Here is a 22,300-nt window from a genome sequence, read left to right on the forward strand (position 1 = left end):
TAAAGTCCACCTGAGCACTTTTGTGTTCATCTGAGAGACCTTTGAAGGTCAAGATCTCCTTCATCCCTTGACCTCCTCCAACACGCTACCCCTCGCCAACTCTCCTGCTCCCTGGTCTGTCAGAAATAGAAGGATTGAGAAATGATGGTGCGTGGGTGGGTGGGTGTGAGCTTAAGGCTTTATGCAGTAAGCTGTTGAAGTGTTGAGCAGCAAGGAGGTTTTACCTTGGCCCAGATGTTACCATAGGATAAAATATATAGATATATTATGTTGAACATCAATTTGCCACTCTATCTCTACTTCTCTTTGTGTGTATGTGTGTGTGTGTGTGTGTGTTTGTGTATCTTTCTCTTTTTCTTTCGTTCTGCCGGTGTGTTATTGTAGCGCGATGGTCACAGCTACTGTTGAACCTTGCTGTCTCCCTTCCCCGCTCTACCTCCCTTTACCTTACCCCTCTCTCTCCATCTTCCCTTCCTCTCCTCTCTCTCCTCCTTCCTTGTCTCTCCTATATAAATGGCTGAGCCCCTGTGAGGTAGAAGCTGGTATAAAGACTATGTAGAGAAAAGCAGGCCAAGGACTTTAGTGAGAGAGCAGTAAACACTGTAACAACTCCTCACATCCTAATATAGAACCTTTATTCCCTACAGGGGAGGAGAGGGAGAGAGAGAGAGGGAGAGGGAGAGAAGGAGAGAGAGAAACTATCCTGGGAGCATATTTGATGTTAATTGGACACATTCTGTGTTCCATTGAGAAACACACAGACGCTACGGTTCAGCCTTTGTGGAATAATCATCACATTCCTGGCCCACAGCAAGTACACATTACACAGTCGGCTTCAGGGGGCAAAGGGTTTGGGTTGAGGGAGCAAGGTGTGCAAGCATTTGTGTGCGTGTGTTTGCATTTGTGTGTGTGATTCGGTCGTCAGAACGACAGAGGGAGCATGCAAGCAGCCGGTGAGTCTCCTGGAGAGGAAACCGAGACTCAGGAAGGGAGCGATTAACCCTCCACCCTTCACAAACACACACACACTCTCCAGCCAGAAGTGGATCGGTTCCAGATGTGCAATTGGCCATGGGGACTGGTGTTATTCTATTCTGGAGACCCAGTGACTTTATACTTTAGTTTGAATAGGACCCACAGTCTCCCTTATAATGGCTCTAACTGCAGAGAAAATGACTCACTCAGCTGTATAGACAGAATAGTCTGTACACTATGGTCTGTTAGTGTTCAGGGTCTCTGGGAAATGGTTTTGTTGGACCAGGAGTGTTGGAGCATAGAAACAGTGGTACTTCAGTTATTGGGGCGTATGTTTGTTCACAAAGACATCCATCTACACAGACAAAAGAGAAAGGGGAACTGAAGTTTGTGTAGAAGGCAGAGGAGGACACATATAAAGGAACACCCTCTCCTTGCCACTTCTGTCTATGTTCTGTCTGTAATCCAACTGGCACTCAAGGTTCCGGACCCTTTGTCAAAGAAGGAGACACATTTTCTTCATGACACACTTGACTACCTTCAGGGTGGTGAATGGATGTAGAGGTGGGTATTGTCTGTCGCACACTTGACCCAAGCAAAATATATATATATTTTTTAATATTCCAGAGGTTAGAATGGATGCCCAAACACCTGGATTCACAAACACCTGTGAAAAGGATTTCTCAGAGATGTCACAGAGTGGGTTCTTCATCTCATACAGCTTGTTTAGACTGGGACGTAGTAGGAGAGACACTGTACTACCTCACTCCATCTGTTTTGTAATAGAATGGAAAGATACTGTCCCTCTGCTAGACCAGTTGGTAGGCAGTCTTTACTACAACACGTAACAGTCAGAGTTAGAAGGTCTCTCTCGCTCTCTTTTCCTCTCCCTCCATCCTTCCATCCCTCTCTTCCTCTGAGGTGAGGCTAGTGACAGACTCAGTAGCTGAGAGAGGCACGGGGCTCTACTCTCTTCCCCCGCCTGAGAAAATGAATTATTGAGAGTGAGGAACTGAAAATAACATGGAGGAGGAGAGGAGAGGGGGAGGAAGACTCACCCTTCACTCTCTCTTCCTCTCTCGGCCGTGGGACTGGGCGATGAGGGCAAGTTTGCTCAGTGTGTGTGTATGTGTATTTGTGAGTGACAGCATTGTAAAATATTTACCATAGCCTATCTCACATGGTGGGAGAGGGACTACACAGCAAACCTTCTCTCCTAATCTCCCACTCCATCTCTCTCTATCCCTTTCTTTCTATCCCTCTCTCTCTCTCTTTTTTCTTTAGCTCACTTGCTTTCCCTGTCTACCTCTCTCCCTCTTTCTCGTTCACTCTTTCTCTCCCTCTCTGTCTCTTACACACACACACACACACACACACACACACACACACACACACACACACACACACACACACACACACACACACACACACACACACACACACACACACACACACACACACACACACACACACACACACACACACACACACACACATACACACACACACACAGACACACACACACACACCTGGTATCAATTGAATCTCTTTTTAGACTGGCTGATAATAGCCTCAGTAGGAATGCATGAAATTAGTCTGTGATCAGCTAAGGTTACCCCTCGGTAAGTGAGTTGGTGTTCTTATGTATCTGTGTGTGTGTGAGTGTATGTGCTTTTTTGAGTGTGTTTGTCTTTAATTGCACTGAAACAGAGACTCCCAGATTGCCTCCTTCTCTTCACTCCACTTGTTCTTTCTTTCTTTCTCTCACTCAATCGCTCTTTCTTTCTCTTTCTGTTGTGTGTGTGTGTGTGCGCGCGTGTGTGCCCCTGTCAGTGCGAAATAAAATAAATATTTGTGCAAGAGCTCTGGCAAAGGTCAGAGTCAACGTATGATACCCAATAGGAAATGAGACACACACACACACTTCCATAGATTAACCCTGAAGGGTGTGTGTGTGTGCGTGTGTGTGTGTGTGTGTGTGTGTGTGTGTGTATGTGCGTGCATGTTTGCGGGCGTGCATGCGTCCATGTGTGTGTGTGTATGTGTGTGTGACTGGTGCTGAGCTTCATAGTTCCCCTTGACCAGTCCCAGTAATTGGACAGCATCCAGGGGACTGAGAGCACAACAGAGCAGGGCTTGGAGTGTGCTCATGTGTTTCATATACTTCAGATTTGACAGACTGTGTGTGTCTGCATGTGTTATTACACTGTATATGTAGTAAAAAACTAGACGTCTGCATGTTTGTGTTTGTGTCAGAGTGTGCATGTGTGTTTGTGTCTATCAGAAAGGCTCCAGCTTGACCTCAGGGGTCAGGGGTGAAAGGTTAAAGGTCAGGCTAGTTTTGTCCATCTGTCTCCCTCAGCTCTAACTAAAGACTATAACAATCTATTTTGGGGATCATTATCTTTATTTAGGAGTCCCTCTGGATGTCAACAGGGACGGAGGGGGCATCTACCGATACTTTTTCACACTCATTTTTTTCCGGTCACTGTTTTGCCCCTTTTCTCTCAAATTCTCTTTTCTCTTTCTGTCTTTCTTACTCTCTCTCACAAATGCCCACACAGACACACACTTGTTCTGTTCCGCTGTGCTGGGCCTGGGGCAGTGTAGAGGGTGGAGGGAAGAGGGGCTGAGTGAAGAGGGGTGAGAGTGTATTTGGGAGGATTAGATATGGTGGGTTGGTTATTAGGATCCTAACTCCTCAGATTAGGGATTAGAGATTAGGGTGGAGAGAGAGAGGCTCAGGGTGGAGTGACTCACCATGCTGATGACTCTGTTCCACCCAGACAAAATGATGACATACACTTACTTCTCAACCACACCTCATACACACACATGTTATGTTCTTCTATCCTCGCGGGGACCTACAATTAATTTCCATTCAAAATCCTATTTTCCCTAACCCCTAAACCTAACACTAACACTAACCCTTACCATAACCCTAACCTTAACCCAAACCCTAAACCTAACTCCTAACCCTAAACCTAACCACTAACCCCTTACCCTTACCCTAATTCTAACCTTAACCCTAATTGTAACCCTAAACCTAACCCCTAAGCTTAAAATAGCCTTTGTCCTCATGGGGACGTGGGAAATGTCCCCACAGGGGAGAATTTTCCTTGTTTTACTATCCTTGTGGGGGCTTTTGGGGATTTTAGGTTCCCACAAGGATAGAAGAACCCCCAACACACACACACAGACACACACACCAACACGCACATACACACGCACATCGACGAGTAGTGGTAGAAGTGGTAGTGCAATTTATTGGGATTTTGGTGGAATTCTTGGTACATCATCATCATGGTAGTCAGTAGACTTTTGTGTCTGTACTGCGTAATAACCTGGCCTATGTCTGTATTGCGTAATAACCTGGCTTATGTCTGTACTGCGTAATAACCTGGCCTATGTCTGTACTGCGTAATAACCTGGCTTATGTCTGTACTGCGAAAAAACCTGGCCTATGTCTGTACTGTGTAATAACCTGGCTTATGTCTTTACTGCGTAATAACCTGGCTTATGTCTGTACTGCGTAATAACCTGGCCTATGTCTGTACTGCGTAATAACATGACATATGTATGTACTGCGTAATAACCTGGCCTATGTATGTACTGTGTAATAACCTGGTTTATGTCTGTACTGCGTAATAACCTGGCCTATGTCTGTACTGCGTAATAACCTGGCCTATGTCAGTACTGCGTAATAACCTGGCTTATGTCAGTACTGCATAATAACCTGGCTTATGTCAGTACTGCATAATAACCTGGCCTATGTCAGTACTGCGTAATAACCTGTCTTATGTCGGTACTGCGTAATAACCTGGCCTATGTCTGTACTGTGTAATAACCTGGCCTATGTCTGTACTGCGTAATAACCTGGCCTATGTCTGTACTGCGTAACAACCTGGCTTATGTCAGTACTGCGTAATAACCTGGCTTGTGTCAGTACTGCGTAATAACCTGACATATGTCTGCACTGCGTAATAACCTGGCTTATGTCAGTACTGCGTAATAACCTGACATATGTCTGCACTGCGTAATAACCTGGCCTATGTCTGTACTGCGTAACAACCTGGCTTATGTCAGTACTGCGTAATAACCTGGCTTGTGTCAGTACTGCGTAATAACCTGACATATGTCTGCACTGCGTAATAACCTGGCTTATGTCAGTACTGCGTAATAACCTGACATATGTCTGCACTGCGTAATAACCTTGTCTATGTCTGTACTGCGTAATAACCTGATCTATCTGTCCTTAGACAGTTGTTTATCCAACGACCAGAGTGCATGTTTACCCTCAGAAGATTTGTTTCAGGCACACACACACAATTCAAACACACCCATATGCAGGTGCCCGCACACACACACACTTTTGGACCTGTCAAATCCGATCTTGTCAGATTTCTCCACTGACGCTTGATGTATCAATTTTTAAATGGGTAAGCCTGAACGAATCCCTGGATAGCCCACACATGGGTTTTACACACACACAATGACGTGCATACACACACACACACACACACATACACACACACACACACACACACACACACACACAGTGACACACACACACTGATATCTAATTCGAGGGAGCTGCGCAGTATTTAAGGGGGACAGAAAAGGTGTTGCCATGGTGAAGGAGTGGTAGAACAATAATAGAGGCTGAGAGACTCTGAGAGAAAATGTGAAAACTCTTGAGGCCATACTGTAGTTTGACGGCAGATTCTTTGATGGCTGCTGTGTGAATGAGATGAACATTTTAATATTATGGTACGTGTGTCAGTTCACTGGGTGCAGATGAGTGGCTGTGTTGTTGTGTTGTTTTCTCAGTGCTGCCTCCTCATGAGAGAGCAGCCTCTCTGAATTAAATATTACTGGGGTTCAGCGTGGTGTGATAATGTGGGTTCAGACTGGCCAACCTATAAAGGCCAAGTTTAATACGGTTCATAAACACGCATATCGGCTGCTGTTGTCTGGCTCTGGTTAGTCAGCCCAGATACCCTAATGACCATTACACTAGAGTCTATCAGCTTACTCATAGTGAAGATTCTCTCAATATTTTTCCCTCTCCTTGTCTCTCTCTCTGTCTCTCTCTCTCTCTCTCTCTCTCTCTCTCTCTCTCTCTCTCTCTCTCTCTTAATTCAATTTAAGGGCTTTATTGTCATGGGAAACATATGTTTACATTGCCAAAGCAAGTGAAATAGATAATACACGAAAGTGAAATAAACAATAAAAAAATTAACAGTAAACATTACACTCACAAAAGTTCCAAAAGAACAGACATCTCTCTCTCTCTCTCTCTCTCTCTCTCTCTCTCTCTCTCTCTCTCTCTCTCTCTCTCTCTCTCTCTCTCTCTCTCTCTCGCTCTCTCTCTCTTGCTCTCTCTACCTTTCTCTTTGCCTCTGTCTCTGTCTGACTCTTACGCATGCATGACACACACACACACACACACACACACACACACACACACACACACACACACACACACACACACACACACACACACACACACACACACACACCAGACAGTCTGTAAAATTCAGAGGTTGCGGTTTGATGTGACCTTTTCTCCGAGCCACAGGAGACGACTGCTCTCGTCTGGATCTCTGAATGATTCACTATGGGATCGATTACCTGCCCTAAAGTGGCATTATCCTTACAACAGGTCTGTTTTCAGGTGTAATGGTAAGCTTACGGTTAGGGGTTGAAATCACAGGGTGGCCAGAAAGAAAGTGTTGTATCTCCGACCATAGCAAGGCCAGATTGTGACGTTTTCTTCTGTAAGGTATTCACATGGTGTCTTCACTAGTTTAGCTGTAATCATCATTTAAGAACACACACTCACCACCCCCCCTACCCCCCCACACACACACACACACGTAGGGTGTGTCACTGTCTTTAGTAGCTGTAGTATATCATATCTAAGAACTATCGATCGTCATAAACACAGACTCCAGTCACTGTATGAATATTTAATAAGACAAGCCTCTTACAGATACTGGATCTGAGACACACACATCTGATCTGAGATGACTCGCCTCTTTAGCATTATTCTGTACACACTAATCACACACACACTCTGTGCATGCATCAACCCACTCACCTTACCTCATTTTCCCATAAGGAGAGAAACAGATAGGCCTACATTTCGAGTTCAAAAACTAAAACTTATTCTAGTTCTAGGAAAATACAACTTTTGTTTCTGCTTTTAGATCCTCAGTATCTGCTGTGAGTGTGTGTCTCTGGCTTATCCACCTGTACCTTGCCCATATTTTAGGCAAATCATTAATCATAGGGGAGCAAAGTCCACTAGCACAATCCTCAATGGACTTTAGCACTGTGTGTGTGTGTGTGTGCGTGTGTGTGCGCGTGCATGTGCCAGAGAGAGAGAAAATTCTCTAGGGCCCTTTGCTCTCCTTCCTCCCCTGTCAGCTTCTTGGCTCCCACGGCTAGGTGTGTGTGTGTCTGTGTGTCTGTATGTATGTGTGTGTTGGTGTGTGTGTGTCTGTGTGTCTGTGTGTCTGTGTGTGTTGGTGTGTGTGTCTGTGTGTCTGTGTGTGTTGGTGTGTGTGTTTTCTGTCAGCTGTTGGCTAGGCTGCGGAGCGGCATGGAAAAGCAGCTTTTCTCCTGGGATCTTTTCTTCCGGAGAGTTCTGCTTCTGGAACAGGGACACAAAGGACCTCGAAGTTGCAGGACAGACAGATAGACAGACAGATAGACAGACATACAGAAAGGGGGCCTCGTGCCAGGCCTGGCATCCTCACAGCTGCCTGATCAAAACCTACTAAGGCTGTGTAGACTGAAACTACTGTCCTCTGCACTGACATGTGTGTGTGTGTGTGTGTGTGTGTGTGTGTGTGTGTGTGTGTGTGTGTGTGTGTGTGGGTTTGTGTGTGTCGGGGCTTTATACTTGCCAGAGCAGATTGGGCCAAGGTCCCTTCTCTGCTCCCCTCTTCGCTGATTCACAGAACATACAGTGGGGGAAAAAAGTATTTAGTCAGCCACCAATTGTGCAAGTTCTCCCACTTAAAAAGATGAGAGAGGCCTGTAATTTTCATCATAGGTACACGTCAACTATGACAGACAAATTGAGAATTTTTTTTCCAGAAAATCACATGTAGAATTTTTTATGAATTTATTTGCAAATTATGGTGGAAAATAAGTATTTGGTCACCTACAAACAAGCAAGATTTCTGGCTCTCACAGACCTGTAACTTCTTCTTTAAGAGGCTCCTCTGTCCTCCACTCGTTACCTGTATTAATGGCACCTGTTTGTCACGCCCTGGCTCTGGGGACTCTTAAATGTTGAGCCAGGGTGTGGATTTTCATTGTTTAGTTTTCTATGTTTTTGTTCTAGATCGTGTTGATCTATGTTGGCCAGGGTGGTTCCCAATCAGAGACAGCTGTAGCTCGTTGTCTCTGATTGGGGACCATACTTAGGCAGCCTGTTGGCACCAGTTAGTTTGTGGGATCTTGTTACATAAAGGTTTGTGTTGTTGTAACCTCAGGACTTCACGTATCGTTCGTTTTGTTGTTTTGTTCGTGTGTTGTGTACTAAATAAAATGTACGCTTATCACGCTGCGCCTTGGTTCCACGAGTCATCAGTCAACGTTTGTGACACTGTTTTAACTTGTTATCAGTATAAAAGACACCTGTCCACAACCTCAAACAGTCACACTCCAAACTCCACTATGGCCAAGACCAAAGAGCTGTCAAAGGACACCAGAAACACAATTGTAGACCTGCACCAGGCTGGGAAGACTGAATCTGCAATAGGTAAGCAGCTTGGTTTGAAGAAATCAACTGTGGGAGCAATTATTAGGAAATGGAAGACATGCAAGACCACTGATAATCTCCCTCGATCTGGGGCTCCACGCAAGATCTCACCCCGTGGGGTCAAAATGATCACAAGAACGTGAGCAAAAATCCCAGAACCACACGGGGGGACCTAGTGAATGACCTGCAGAGAGCTGGGACCAAAGTAACAAAGCCTACCATCAGTAACACATTACGCCGCCAGGGACTCAAATCCTGCAGTGCAAGACGTGTCCCCCTGCTTAAGCCAGTACATGTCCAGGCCCGTCTGAAGTTTGCTAGAGTGCATGTGGATGATCCAGAAGAGGATTGGGAGAATGTCATATGGTCAGATGAAACCAAAATATAACTTTTTGGTAAAAACTCAACCCGTCGTGTTTGGAGGACAAAGAATGCTGAGTTGCATCCAAAGAACACCATACCTACTGTGAAGCATGGGGGTGGAAACATCATGCTTTGGGGCTGTTTTTCTGCAAAGGGACCAGGATGACTGATCCGTATAAAGGAAAGAATGAATGGGGCCATGTATCTTGAGATTTTGAGTGAAAACCTCCTTCCATCAGCAAGGGCATTGAAAATGAAACGTGGCTGGGTCTTTCAGCATGACAATGATCCCAAACACACCGCCCGGGCAACGAAGGAGTGGCTTCGTAAGAAGCATTTCAAGGTCCTGGAGTGGCCTAGCCAGTCTCCAGATCTCAACCCCATAGAAAATATTTGGAGGGAGTTGAAAGTCCGTGTTGCCCAGCGACAGCCCCAAAACATCACTGCTCTAGAGGAGATCTGCATGGAGGAATGGGCCAAAATACCAGCAACAGTGTGTGAAAACCTTGTGAAGACTTACAGAAAACGTTTGACCTGTGTCATTGCCAACAAAGGGTATATAACAAAGTATTGAGAAACTTTTGTTATTGACCAAATACTTATTTTCCACCATAATTTGCAAATAAATTCATTAAAAATCCTACAATGTGATTTTCTGGATTTTTTTTTCTCATTTTGCCTGTCATAGTTGACGTGTACCTATGATGAAAATTACAGGCCTCTCTCATCTTTTTAAGTGGGAGAACTTGCACAATTGGTGGCTGACTAAATACTTTTTTCCACACTGTACACACACACACACACACACACACACACACACATACAGTGCTAAGGTCCATGGAGGATTGTGCTAGGGGACTTAGCTCCTCTATGATGAATGATTTGCCTAAATATGGCTGATTTTCCTAAATACAGGTGGAAAAGCCAGAGAGACCAAAGAACGGAACGACTAAATTAAAGAAGATGAGTGATTTACTAAGAGAGAGTAGAAGGAAAATATACACAATGAATAGTATTTTTAGGCCCTTTATTAAACAATTTAGTTCTGGTGTTCTGTCTACCCTTTTTTTGGTCCACTTTCTCCTCCTCTCTCTATTTCCTTCTCCCCTCTCTCTTACTCCTTCTGTCTTTTCCCCTGCTCTCTCATTTCCTCTCTCCTGTTTCTTTCAGCTGGGTAATGTGTTTTTTTGTGGATATTGTGGCATTTACGCCGTCTCTTGGTGTGTGTGTGTGTGAGTGTGCCTTTTTCTGTGTGCATTGTAGCACAGTTCCTAATATTCCCTGAGCTGCAGGTCACTCTGGTGTGTGTGTGTGTGTGGGACTGTGTGTGTGTGACGATGGTCATTTACGGCAGTGCCGAGGCGAACGACTCGTTGCTTGATTAAATCCATGACCTTCAGCACCGGCACACGCAATCAACACACTCCGCTCACTTTAACACACACACACACGCTCGGCACACGCAATCAGCACCCAAAGGAATCCGTCATGGCATTGATCCATCTGCACACACACACACACACACACACACAGGCACAGACATACATCTATGGAATTGTGTTTCCGACACCCTCAATCTCCTGACTGTGGAAAGGACCATTTACCTTCAGAGGAGAATAATCACCCAATATACAGTAGATTCACTAGTGGCACATTTGAACCCTGTTTTATACCTTTTCGGGTTGTAGACCCCATAGAAATATAGAAATAAAATGATCTTTATGGTAAAACTGTGGTATTCTCATTTGTAATCCTGTGTTTTCCTGTTCCCTCCTCTGTCTTACCTTGTAGACCTGGTGTAGTGGCACATTTGTAAACTTGTGTTTTTCTGTTCTCTCCTCTCTCCAGCGTGCAGACCAGGCTCCTACAAGGCCTCAGCGACCGATGCCTACTGCACAAAATGTCCGCCACATAGCTCCTCCCACCTGGAGAGAGCCTCGGAGTGTGTGTGTGAGAAAGGCTTCCACCGCGCAGAGACAGACCCACGCTCCATGGCCTGCACACGTGAGTAACATACACACACACACACACACACACGCAAGAACACACATGCACACTCACCTAGACACACTTGCAGACAAGCACACCCACAAAACATCCATACACTTACTGTTTATTGGAATCCTCAAAACTCAATTTGGTTGAGTTCAGTTGAATTCATTGTCATTTCAGCTTCTTTGACATAGTGCCTTTTGTAAAAGCCTTTGTTCACTGACAGCTCTCTAGATACATATCACTGCTCTTTGATATCACTTTAATTGTCTGTCTGATCCTATTAGATGACACTGATACCATGACTCAATGATACTCTATGATACTCCCTGATACTAGAGGGTCTGTTTCTATGTCTGTCTGTCTGACTCTACCGGAGGTACTGGGCATTGATGGGCACCAACCACAAACCACATCCTGACACATCTCCTACAGAGAGAGAGAGAGAGAGAGAGAGAGAGAAAGTAAGAGAGAGAGAGAGAGAGAGAGAGAGAGAGAGAGAGAGAGAGAGAGAGAGAGAGAGAGAGAGAGAGAGAGAGAGAGAGAGAGAGAGAGAGAGAGAGAGAGAGAGAGAGAGAGAGAGAGAGAGAGAGAGAGAGAGAGAGAGAGAGAGAGAGAGAGAGAGAGAGCGAGAGAGAGAGAGAGAGAGAGAGAGAAGGGATGAGGGAGTGGAGAGGGATAGAGGAAGAAGAGAGAGAGGGAGGGAGGATGAAGGGGATGGATGGAGAGTGAGACAAGGAAGAATAATGAGAGAGATTAAGGAGATATATATATATATAGAGAGAGAGAGAGAGAGAGAGAGAGAGAGAGAGAGAGAGAGAGAGAGAGAGAGAGAGAGAGAGAGAGAGAGAGAGAGAGAGAGAGAGAGAGAGAGAGAGAGAGAGAGAGAGGAGTGTAGGCAGAGAGAGGATGGGGGTATACACATAGACACACGTGTGGGAAGGAGTGAAACCCATTATGAGGTTATGGTAGATCAATCGTATTAATCGTTGTTGCAGGTGTGATGTGACAGGGTATATCAGCTGGAAATGAGGAATGGCTCTTGCAGATGTGTCACCTCACCCCTCGCACACACACACACACACACACACACACACACACACACACAGGTACACATCTCTGTCGCCTACTCGATCATCTTTCTGTCTCTCCATCACTCTCTTTTTACACGCTATAATCTCTCTCTCAGTCTCTCTTTTTTGCTCTCGCTCATCTCTCTCTGTCTCCCACTCTGAGGAGGTGATGAGGAGAGGAGCTTTTTTGGGTGGTTGAAAGGTGAGGAGAGGTTAGGATGTGGGAGAGGAGAGGTGTTAGAAAGAGGTGGAAAAAGGGTGAAATAGGGGTGAGAGAGAAGAAGTGGAAATGACAATTCGGGAGAGCTGAGATCAGGGGATGAGAAGAATAAGAACAGAGAGGAAGATAGAGGAGAGGATGTGAGGGAGCAGGGAGTGGAAGAGAGAGGGGCAGACATCAGGCTCCCTGTCACACATCATCCACTGTCATCAGATTTACGGTAGACAGCCTCTATTACCCCCTGCCCTCCTCCCTGGCCCCCACCTGCTGCCCTTTACAGAGGCCTGCCACTGGGCAGCATGATCAGAAAAGGCCTAGGCTTTAGAGGCCCCCTGGGCCTCACTACTCATCCTGCTGCTGATGAGATGTCATCCGCCCAGACACTGGAGCCTGAACCACCATTCATCACTGCAGCACCGCAATGATCCCATCACACACACAGGGACAGACACACACACACACACTCACCGTCTCTCCCCTCTCTCCTCCCAGGTCCCCCTTCTGCTCCAGAGAACCCCATCTCCACGGTCAATGAGACATGTGTCACACTAGAATGGAGTCCCCCTCGTGACACGGGAGGTCGAGGTGACATCACCTACAGCCTCCACTGCAGGAAGTGCACTGGGGACGACATAAAGTGCGCGCCCTGCGGCAGCGGCGTCCATTTTGTGCCGAGGCAGTTTGGTCTCTCTGTGGCTATGGTGATGGTCACTGACCTGCAGCCACACAGCAACTACAGCTTCACCATAGAGAGCCTGAATGGAGTATCTGATCTGAGTCCTACACCCAAGGGAGCTGTGATGGTTAATGTCACCACCAGCCAGACAGGTAGGAACACACACGGACAAACACACTACAGCTTCAGTGTATAGGCAGTCAATGCCGCTCAGTAATGTTGACTGGACTGATGTCTAACACACACACACACACATAATATGAAAGATTCGATATGCCTAGACCTAATCAGATTTTAAAGGACACACACACACACACACTCTCTTCACTGTGCCCCAAACCCTTCACCCAGGACTATGCATCAGGTTATTCTGGCTCTGCTGAAGACTCTCTATTAGGACTCATTCACATGTGCTGATTGGATCTGGACATATGTAGCATATAGAGTGTTTGTGTGTGTGTGTAGGACAGGTTGAGGGAGCCGTGGAGTGTGATGGTGAATAATGGGATCCGTGTAGGGGATGTGTCAGAGAGGGCCGAGGAGAGAGGTCGTTAACCTTGTTAACAGTCCCACATGTCTCCGTGCTGTCACACACTCCTACCTGTGCCCCCCGAACACTCTGACACTACCACAGCTCAGCACACACACACACACACCCACACAAACACACACACACAAAGTCATTAAATACACTCATGTACATATATGTGACCCCCTATGTGTTCTTTTAGTAGCTGAGTTCAATACACTGCAGAGAACTCTCATTATAGCACAGTGGTAATCAATCTAGAAAACCTATCTTTCTCTCTCCCTCTCGCTCTCTCTCTTCCTCCCGTGCTGCCGCTCTCTTCCTCCCCACACTCTCTTTCTCTCTCACTCCCCTGCTGTCTTCCGCTCTCACCCACTCTCTCTGTCTCTCTCCCTCCCCCCGCTGTCTCGCTCCTTTTCTCCCTGTACTCTTTCTCTCTTTCCCACCCCCCCTGAATTTCACTCTATCCCTCTTCCTTGGTCTATTTCTCGCCCCCTGTAGTGAGTGTGGTCCTGAAGGAGAGGAGGAGTAAGGACAGCATCACTCTGACGTGGCAGGGCCCTGACAGACCCACTGGAGCCATAGTGGAGTATGAAGTCATTTACTATGAGAAGGTGAGTCACGCCTCAGTTTCTCCCTTTCTTCTGTTCTCCTCCTCCGAACGTCTTGTCTTAGACCTGGAAATGTGTCTGATAAGCACAGGAGTGCGCTTGATTTAGCTCGCCTGGCACCTCGGGTAGGCAGAGTTAGCACCCTAGGAGCAATGGAATGGCTCCGAAAGGGAACTGTATGTCTACTCAGTGCACCTGGCAAGCTAAATCAAGTGCACCTTGGACTGTAGCTTGACACCCCTGCTGCTGCGGCTCAAGCAGAGAGAAGCTCCGATGGCTCATCTCTCCACTGTTAGCATTACATTAGTATTTGTTTGCTTGTTTATTTGTGTGTGTGTGTGTGTGTGTGTGTGTTTGTTGATGTAATGTGTGGTGGTATTGGTTCACCCTCTAGGCTTTAATGAGTTGTTCATCATAACGATAGTAAACACAGCAAACACACGACCCTCCTCTCCCTCACACACATCCTAGCTAGCGCACTAACACCAAACAGCTGCTGAACAAACCTCGTCAAAGACACAAGGCGTCGAATACAGATGAAAACAAGAGTGTGAAGAGAACGAGAGAAGAGAGGAGGGAAGCCAGAGGTGTGTGTGTGAATGTGTTTGTGCATGCGTGTGTGTGCGTGCGTGTCTGTGGATGTGTTTTTGGGTGTGTGTGTCTACTGTATGTGTGTGTTATTGGCAGGAATCAGTGGTAATGTTCCACAGTAACATAGCATATCTCATTAGTGAAGGTATCAGAGGCACTGCAGGGAGGCTGCTCACTGACACACACACACACACACACAAACACACATACACATACACAAACACTTTATTTACATGTTTCTCTCTCTCTCTCTCTCTCGCTCTCTCTCTCTCTCTCGCTCTCTCTCTCTCTCTCTCTCTCTCTCTCTCTCTCTCTCTCTCTCTCTCTCTCTCTCTCTCTCTCTCTCTCTCTCTCTCTCTCTCTCTCTCTCTCTCTCTCTCTCTCTCTCTCTCTTCCTGTGTGTCTCCCTCTCCTCTCTCCCCCATTAGAACCAGAGAGAGCAGAACTACACAGTCCTAAAGACCAGGTCCAATGTGATGACCGTAGATGGTCTGAAGCCTGGTACTACCTACGTGTTCCGTGTCCGAGCTAGAACCGAAGGGGGATACGGCAACTACGGAGGAGAGATAGAACTGGAGACCAGCCACGAAGGTAGCTAAAGATCCCCTCTCTATCTCTTCCTCTCTCTCTCTGCTTTGTCTTTGTCCCTCTCTGTCTCCACTCCTCCGTCGGCTGCCTGGGTCCTCTTTTCTCTTACCTCTGCTTCGTTTTGTACCTCTATCTCTCTTCGTTCTCTTTATCTCCTTCAGGTCCGTCTCACTCCTTCCTTGTTCTCCTCTTTTCCATTCTCATATTGCGAGGAAGGAAATGAAATTCCAGCTCATGAGATTCTCTCAAATTCCACAAGGGCTGTGATGATTGTGGAATTTCGGGTAACAATTAATTTTCTAGCAAATGACCACAGTTATTAAATTGTACTTTTTGTGGAAAAATGTTTTGAGCTTGTAATGCATGATAATGCATCTTTAAAATTGGCTATGACATACCTAATGAATACAACACAGGTTTGGTGACACACTCCCGTCTCAAAAACAAATGGTTTTGACCGCTTGGAACTTTTGGAAATGAAGCTTTCCCTCCCGGCTGTGCTCTTCTGCATGTGAAATAATTACGAACTTTACTCTCTTCATGTAAAAATGAAAAACTGCTATTGGGTAAACTATATCTACTTGAAAATAACTCCTAAAATAAATATATATATAAATATATATTTTTCACAGTTATTGGGCATAATTGTTGGCTACACGATTATTATTATTGTGCCAACCCTATATTCAACCGACTGAATATCGATCATGTAAATCAATCGTATCGATTTGATCAATCATTTTAATATCATCAATCTGATCAATCGTTCAGTTCAAGTTCATGGCTATTGAAATGAAAACCACAGATTGAGCTGAGTGAATATTAGTCATATCAATTCTATATAAGGTGATCAATTGTATCGATTACACTGTAAATCTCTGTGGTGTACTGAAACCTTTAAAGCAGCCTAGTGTGTGTGTCTGTTTCTTTGTGTGTTTGCACCCATGCGTGTGTGTGTGTGTTCAAAGCAAGGGGATGGAATAGGAGATCAATGCCCATCTATTGCTGCCTGGAGGCATTCATTTCCCTGAAAGGGCTGGCTGCCCATGCATTCACACACATACATACACACATACACACACACAAACACACACACATACACACATGTCTGGTCGTGCTTGGCTAACCTTGATAAATGGTGCATTTGTTTTGAGTAATGGCCCGTTTGCTGCAGTGTAAAAATCAATGTGGTTTCACAGAAACTTTTAAAGCAAGCTTGTTATGTACAATGTTAACATATCCATTTGGACAGCGCAGGAAAATTGGAATGCGTTTACAGTCAGCTCTCATTGAGGAATATTGAAATGGAAAAAGCTTTTCATCGTCAAAAAGCTTGCTGAGTACATTATCTTTCTCTTTCAACCTCTCTCTCTCTCTCTCTTGCACACACACACACACACACACACACTCAGGCACACACCTTCCAAAGTTGGAGACTTTAGACCTGGCCTAATGTGCACGCAAGCAGGCACACACACCGACACACACACCCTCTTAGACTGTCTTAACTCTTTCTCTTCCTAATGTATTCCCTGTCTCAGACATGTTGGCCATAGACCCCAACCAGTCTACTATCCTGGCTGTGTCCATCGCTGGAGGCATCATACTGCTCATCTTTCTGGTTGCCTGCTTCTTCGTCAGTGGCAGGTAAGAGCAATACACCCCACACTCACACACATGAGCATGCACACACACACTCATGCATGTACGCATGCACACACACAGACACACACGTGCACACACACACACACACACACACCGTGAGAGTTGGACCAGCTTATAAAGATAAAATTGCCCACTTCTACTTAACTCAGATTGCATAGCAACAGACATAAGATAACATTCATTAAGAGTTCAGTCCACTCTTGTATATCGCCTTGGGAGCAAAGAGAACACAATGATTTACTTTCCTTCCATATTATATATGATGTTTGATTGTAACCTTATGAGAATCTTAAGGGAACATAATAGCTAAGCACAGGTCGTCTGTAAGCCAAGTGGTCTTATATGCAGACGATATTATTGAGTCAAATTAAAGAAGAGAACCAAAGAGAAGAGAAGATGGGAGGAAGAGAGAACAGGGGGAAAGGAGAGGCGAGAGGGAGAGAAAACTACTGTTGCATGAGGTGCAGACAGTCTGAATTAGGCTCCAGCTCTCCGGTACAGAGGGAGGAAAGAAAGCGAGAGGGAGGAGAGGAGAGAGGGAGGAGAGGAGAGAGGGAGGAGAGGAGAGAGGGATGACAGGCCAGTGATTTACAATGTCTGTAAATGAATGCTTATCCTATATTTGCTGTGACTAGATTACATAGCTATTCTTCCCCTGGACACGGACACACAAACACACAAACACACACACAAACACACACTCACAGCATATGTTTTACTACACGCACAGAGGATTGAGGTCTGTAAAAACATTAGTATTGATTGAGGGTGATTTCCTATCAGGCTGAGTGCTCTATTCACTATTGAGCACGTGGAATCTAATCAGTGGAGACTGTCCTAAACACACACACACAGACACAGACACACACACACACGCACTTGCACTTGCAAATGCACTCACATACAGATACATACATAAAACACACTCACATATGTACAATGAGAAAGGTTGAGGAAGAAAAGGACAAGAAAGTCGAGACGGCAGGGTGCTAATCCTGGTTTACTAGAAGTACACACAGACACACACTTACAGCTAATCAGGTTTCACAGGCAGGTGTTAACTGGGTTTTACAGGGGGGTCGATACACCTCCATCAATGACCTCTCCCACCGTCCCTCTTTTCTCTCCATTCCCTCTCTCCGTATTTTCATTCTGCCAAGGCTAGGATAGGGGGATGGAGAGAGGGGTGGGTGTTGATGAGTGCTTTCTAAGAGAGAACCTCGAAACATCTATCCAAAGTGTGTGTCAAATAAAATAAAACGTTATTTGTCACATGCTTCGTAAACAACAGGTGTAGACTAACAGTGAAACGCTTACTTACGGGTCCTTCCCAACAATGCAGAGCGAGAAATATATCAACAATAGAAAATAATAACACAAGGAATAAATTCACAATGAGTAACGATAACTTGGCTATATACGCTGGGTACAAGGTAATTGAGTTGATGTGCAGGGGTACAAGGTAATTGAGGTAGGGATAAAGTGACTAGACTACAGGATAGATAATAAACAAGTCAAAACAGTTACTGCAAAAATGGTCAAAGCAGATAGTCCAGGTAGCTATTGGTTAACTATTTAACTAACTATTTAGCAGTCTTATGACTTGGGGGGATAGAAGCTGTTCAGGGTCCTGTTGGTTCCAGACATGGTGCATCGGTACCGCTTGCCGTGCGGTAGCAGAGAGAACAGTATGACTTGGGTGGCTGGAGTCTTTGACCATTTTTAGGGCCTTCCTCTGACACTGCCTGGTATAGAGGTCCTGGATGGCAGGGAGCTCGGCCCGTATGCACTACCCTCTGGACCGTATGCACTACCCTCTGTAGCGCCTTTCTGTCAGATGCCAAGCAGTTGCCATACCAAGCAGTGATGCAGCCAGTCAAGATACTCTCAATGGTGATTTTTGAGGATCTGAGGGCCCATGCCAAATCTTTTCAGCCTCCTGAGGGGGAAGAGGCGTTGTCGTGCCTTGTTAACGACTGTGTTGGTGTGTGTGGACCATGATAATTAGTGATTTGGAGGCCGAGGAACTTGAAGCTCTCGACCCGCTCCACTACAGACCCGTCGATGTGGATGGGGGCGTGCTCGGCCCTCCGTTTTCTGTAGTCCATGATCAGCTCATTTGTCTTGCAGACGTTGAGGGAGAGGTTGTTGTCCTGGCACCACACTGTCAGGCCACTGACCTCCTCCCTATAGGCTGTCTCATCGCCATTGGTGATCAGGCCAACCACCGTCGTGTCCTCAGCAAACGTAATGATGGTGTTGGAGTTGTGTGCTGCCACGCAGTCCTGGGTGAACAGGGAGTATAGGAGGGGCTAAGCATGCACCCCTGAGGGGCCCCTGTGTTGAGGGTCAGCATTGCAGATGTGTTGTTGCCTACCCTCACCACCTGGGGGCGGCCCGTCAGGAAGTCCAGGATCCAGTTGCAGAGGGAAGTGTTCAGTCCCAGGGTCCTGTTAGTGATGAGCTTGGAGGGCACTATGGTGTTGAACGCTGAGCTATAGTTTATGAACAGCATTTTCATGTATGTGTTCCTTGTGAATGTTAACCTGTTTTTTGACACAACACTCCAAAAAAGGCTCTGGTTTTGTCTTATCTTGATTATTGTCCAGTTGTGTAGTCAAGTGCTACAAGGAAATATCTAGTTAAGCTGCAGCTTGCCCAAAACAGAGCGGCACGTCTTGCTCTTTACTGTAATCAGAGGGTTGATATAAATACTATACATGCCAGTCTCTCTTGGCTAAGAGTTGAGGAGAGACTGACTGCATCACTTCTTCTATTTATAAGAAACCGGAATGTGTTGAAAATCCCAAATTGTTTGCGTAGTCAACTTACACATAGCTCTGACACACACACTTACCCCACCAGACATGCAACGAGCATAGAAGGAATTTAGCTTGTCTTTTAGGCTTGCGGCACTGGGCCATTCACAGCTGGGTTTCCCTTTGTAATCCCTGATACAAAGGGAAACATCCGACGAGCGTTAAGAGTATTCGATCTTAGTCCTGTATTGACATTTTGACTGTTTGATGGCTCGTCGGAGGTCGTAGCGAGATTTCTTATAATCGTCCAGATTAGTGTCCCGCTCCTTGAAAGCAGCAGCTCTAGCCTTTAGCTCAGTGCGGATTTTGCCTGTAATCCATGGCTTCTGGTTGGGAGATTTACGTACAGTCACTGTGGGGACGACATCATCGATGCACTTATTAATGAAGCTGGTGACTGATGTGGTAAACTCCTCAATGTTATCGGATGAATCCAGGAACATATTCCAGTCTGTGCTAGCGAAACATTCGCTTCATTGGACCACTTCCGTATTTAGCGTGTCACTGGTACCTCCTGTTTGGGTTTTTGCTTGTAAGCAGAAATCAGGAGGATAGAGTTATGGTGAGAGCTTTGTATGCGTTTCTGTGTGTAGAGTAAAGGTGATCTAGAGTTTTTTTGCCTCTATTTGCACACGTGACATGCTGGTAAAAATGATGTAAAACAGATTTCAGTTTCCCTTATTAACATCTTTGGCCACTGGGAGCGTCGCCTCTGGATGTGCATTTTCTTGTTTGTTTATGACCCTATACAGATCGTTGAGTGTGGTCTTAGTGCCAGCATCTGTTTGTGGTGATAAATAAACAGCTACGAAAAATCTCTCTGCAGCGCCATGTGAGTGTGTGCTTGACTTCAGATTGCCGGATTGCAGGAGATCAAAGACAGGACTTGAGAGACAAGGAGGGAAAGGAGGACTAGAGATGGACAGAGCACAGCATAGAGAACTGGAAGGAGAGAGCAGATAGGGAAGGAGAAGAGATAAAGAGAGGGAGAAAGACAAGTTCAGAGATTATACTGGAAGTAGTGGGGATAATAGAAGAAGGGAGGGGAAGAAACAGGGAGTAGGGCGGGAGGGAGAGAGATTGACCTGGAAGGTGCAATAGGAGTGGAAGTGTTGCATACCGGCAGGCAGGTTTCTGAAGAATCAGACAGAATCTGAAATCAGGAGTGATAACCACTCACTATAACATACATGTGCATCTCTCTCTTTCTCTCAACATCTTTTTCTCTTTCTCTTAATCGCCTCTTCTCATTTTTCTATATCATCTTGTCTCTCCCCATATCAATCTCTGCTCCTCTCCCTACCCCAGTGTCTATTCAACATTTGCTCTCAATCGCCTATGCTTTTCTCTTAATTCTCTCTCTCTCTCTCTCTCTCTCTCTCTCTCTCTCTCTCTCTCTCTCTCTCTCTCTCTCTCTCTCTCTCTCTCTCGTTCTCTCTCTCTCTTCCTCTATCTTTGTATTCACTTTTCAGGATTTCCTCCTTGTGTTCTCTATTTCTCACTGCCTTCTCATCTATAGTCTTCATTATAGCTAAATGGAGCTACACTCATTCATCTTAGCTTCTGAGAAAAGGGGGAGGGTGAGAGGGAGAGAGAGATGGAGGCAGGGAGAGAAATAGAGAGAGGTCTGTGTGGTTAAATTGAATGAGAATGCACTGACTGGAGCACCTTTTGAAGACAGATGAATCAGATAGCCATATGCAGCAGTCATAATAGTGGAATATAAAGGATTTGTACGAATCTTTGTATAGAAAACCAGCTTCAACCATTCTTTCAGCATTGCCAATCGCTCCCTTGGCAAGTAACAGCACGAAGGGGGGGGCAATGGCAGAACAAGCTCTATTTCGGTGGCCTCTGGTACATTCTAATGCCTTGATTCCATCCTAAATACACAGCTAAATGATTTAATATTTTAACGACTTTACCTCCCAGATTGGTCAAATAAGTTGTGGTATTGAGTAGAAAAAAAATAATACTGAAAAATGTAATGAATTCAGATGTCTAGGCCTAGGCCTATATGATCAGGACTATTTTCTAAGTAACATAACCTTTTTTTAACATTACACCTTTCTTCTCTTGAGATAAAAGTAATATTTACAGTTTTACTGCAAGATATGAATTGGCACGATGATGTTTGTACTTCAAACTATGTATTTTATTGGCTCTGCTGCTGTGGACACTTAAGGTAAGTAAACCAATTTTATTTGTAACGGCAAGCCAGACAAAATTAAACAGGCCTATTTATATAATGAATATGAATTCGGAGGACAGAAATGATTAAATATTAAAGCATTAGACCTCTCACTAAAGGCTTCAGTCATACAAAAGTTATATTTAAATCTGAACTGGTTCTCTAGCAGATTAGTAAGAATGTCTCACCTCTTGTTAAAAAATGGCCTTTTTCCCATTATTCAGATTATA

General features: G+C 45.3%; 1 protein-coding gene across 2 annotated transcripts in view; it reads left to right on the plus strand.

Moving 5' to 3' along the window:
• The window catches only part of epha4b (eph receptor A4b), a 134,471-nt gene that overhangs the window by 49,278 nt on the left and 62,893 nt on the right, over positions 1-22,300 (plus strand). For both annotated transcript variants that reach the window (XM_041896581.2, XM_041896582.2), the window contains exons 6-10: positions 10,964-11,119; positions 12,893-13,228; positions 14,107-14,219; positions 15,236-15,398; positions 16,937-17,042. In XM_041896581.2, coding sequence (XP_041752515.2) covers positions 10,964-11,119; positions 12,893-13,228; positions 14,107-14,219; positions 15,236-15,398; positions 16,937-17,042 — 874 coding nt within the window. The remainder of the gene's footprint in view (positions 1-10,963; positions 11,120-12,892; positions 13,229-14,106; positions 14,220-15,235; positions 15,399-16,936; positions 17,043-22,300) is intronic.

Source organism: Coregonus clupeaformis, chromosome 14 (assembly GCF_020615455.1).
Source record: "Coregonus clupeaformis isolate EN_2021a chromosome 14, ASM2061545v1, whole genome shotgun sequence".
Classification (NCBI taxonomy): Eukaryota; Metazoa; Chordata; class Actinopteri; order Salmoniformes; family Salmonidae; genus Coregonus; species Coregonus clupeaformis.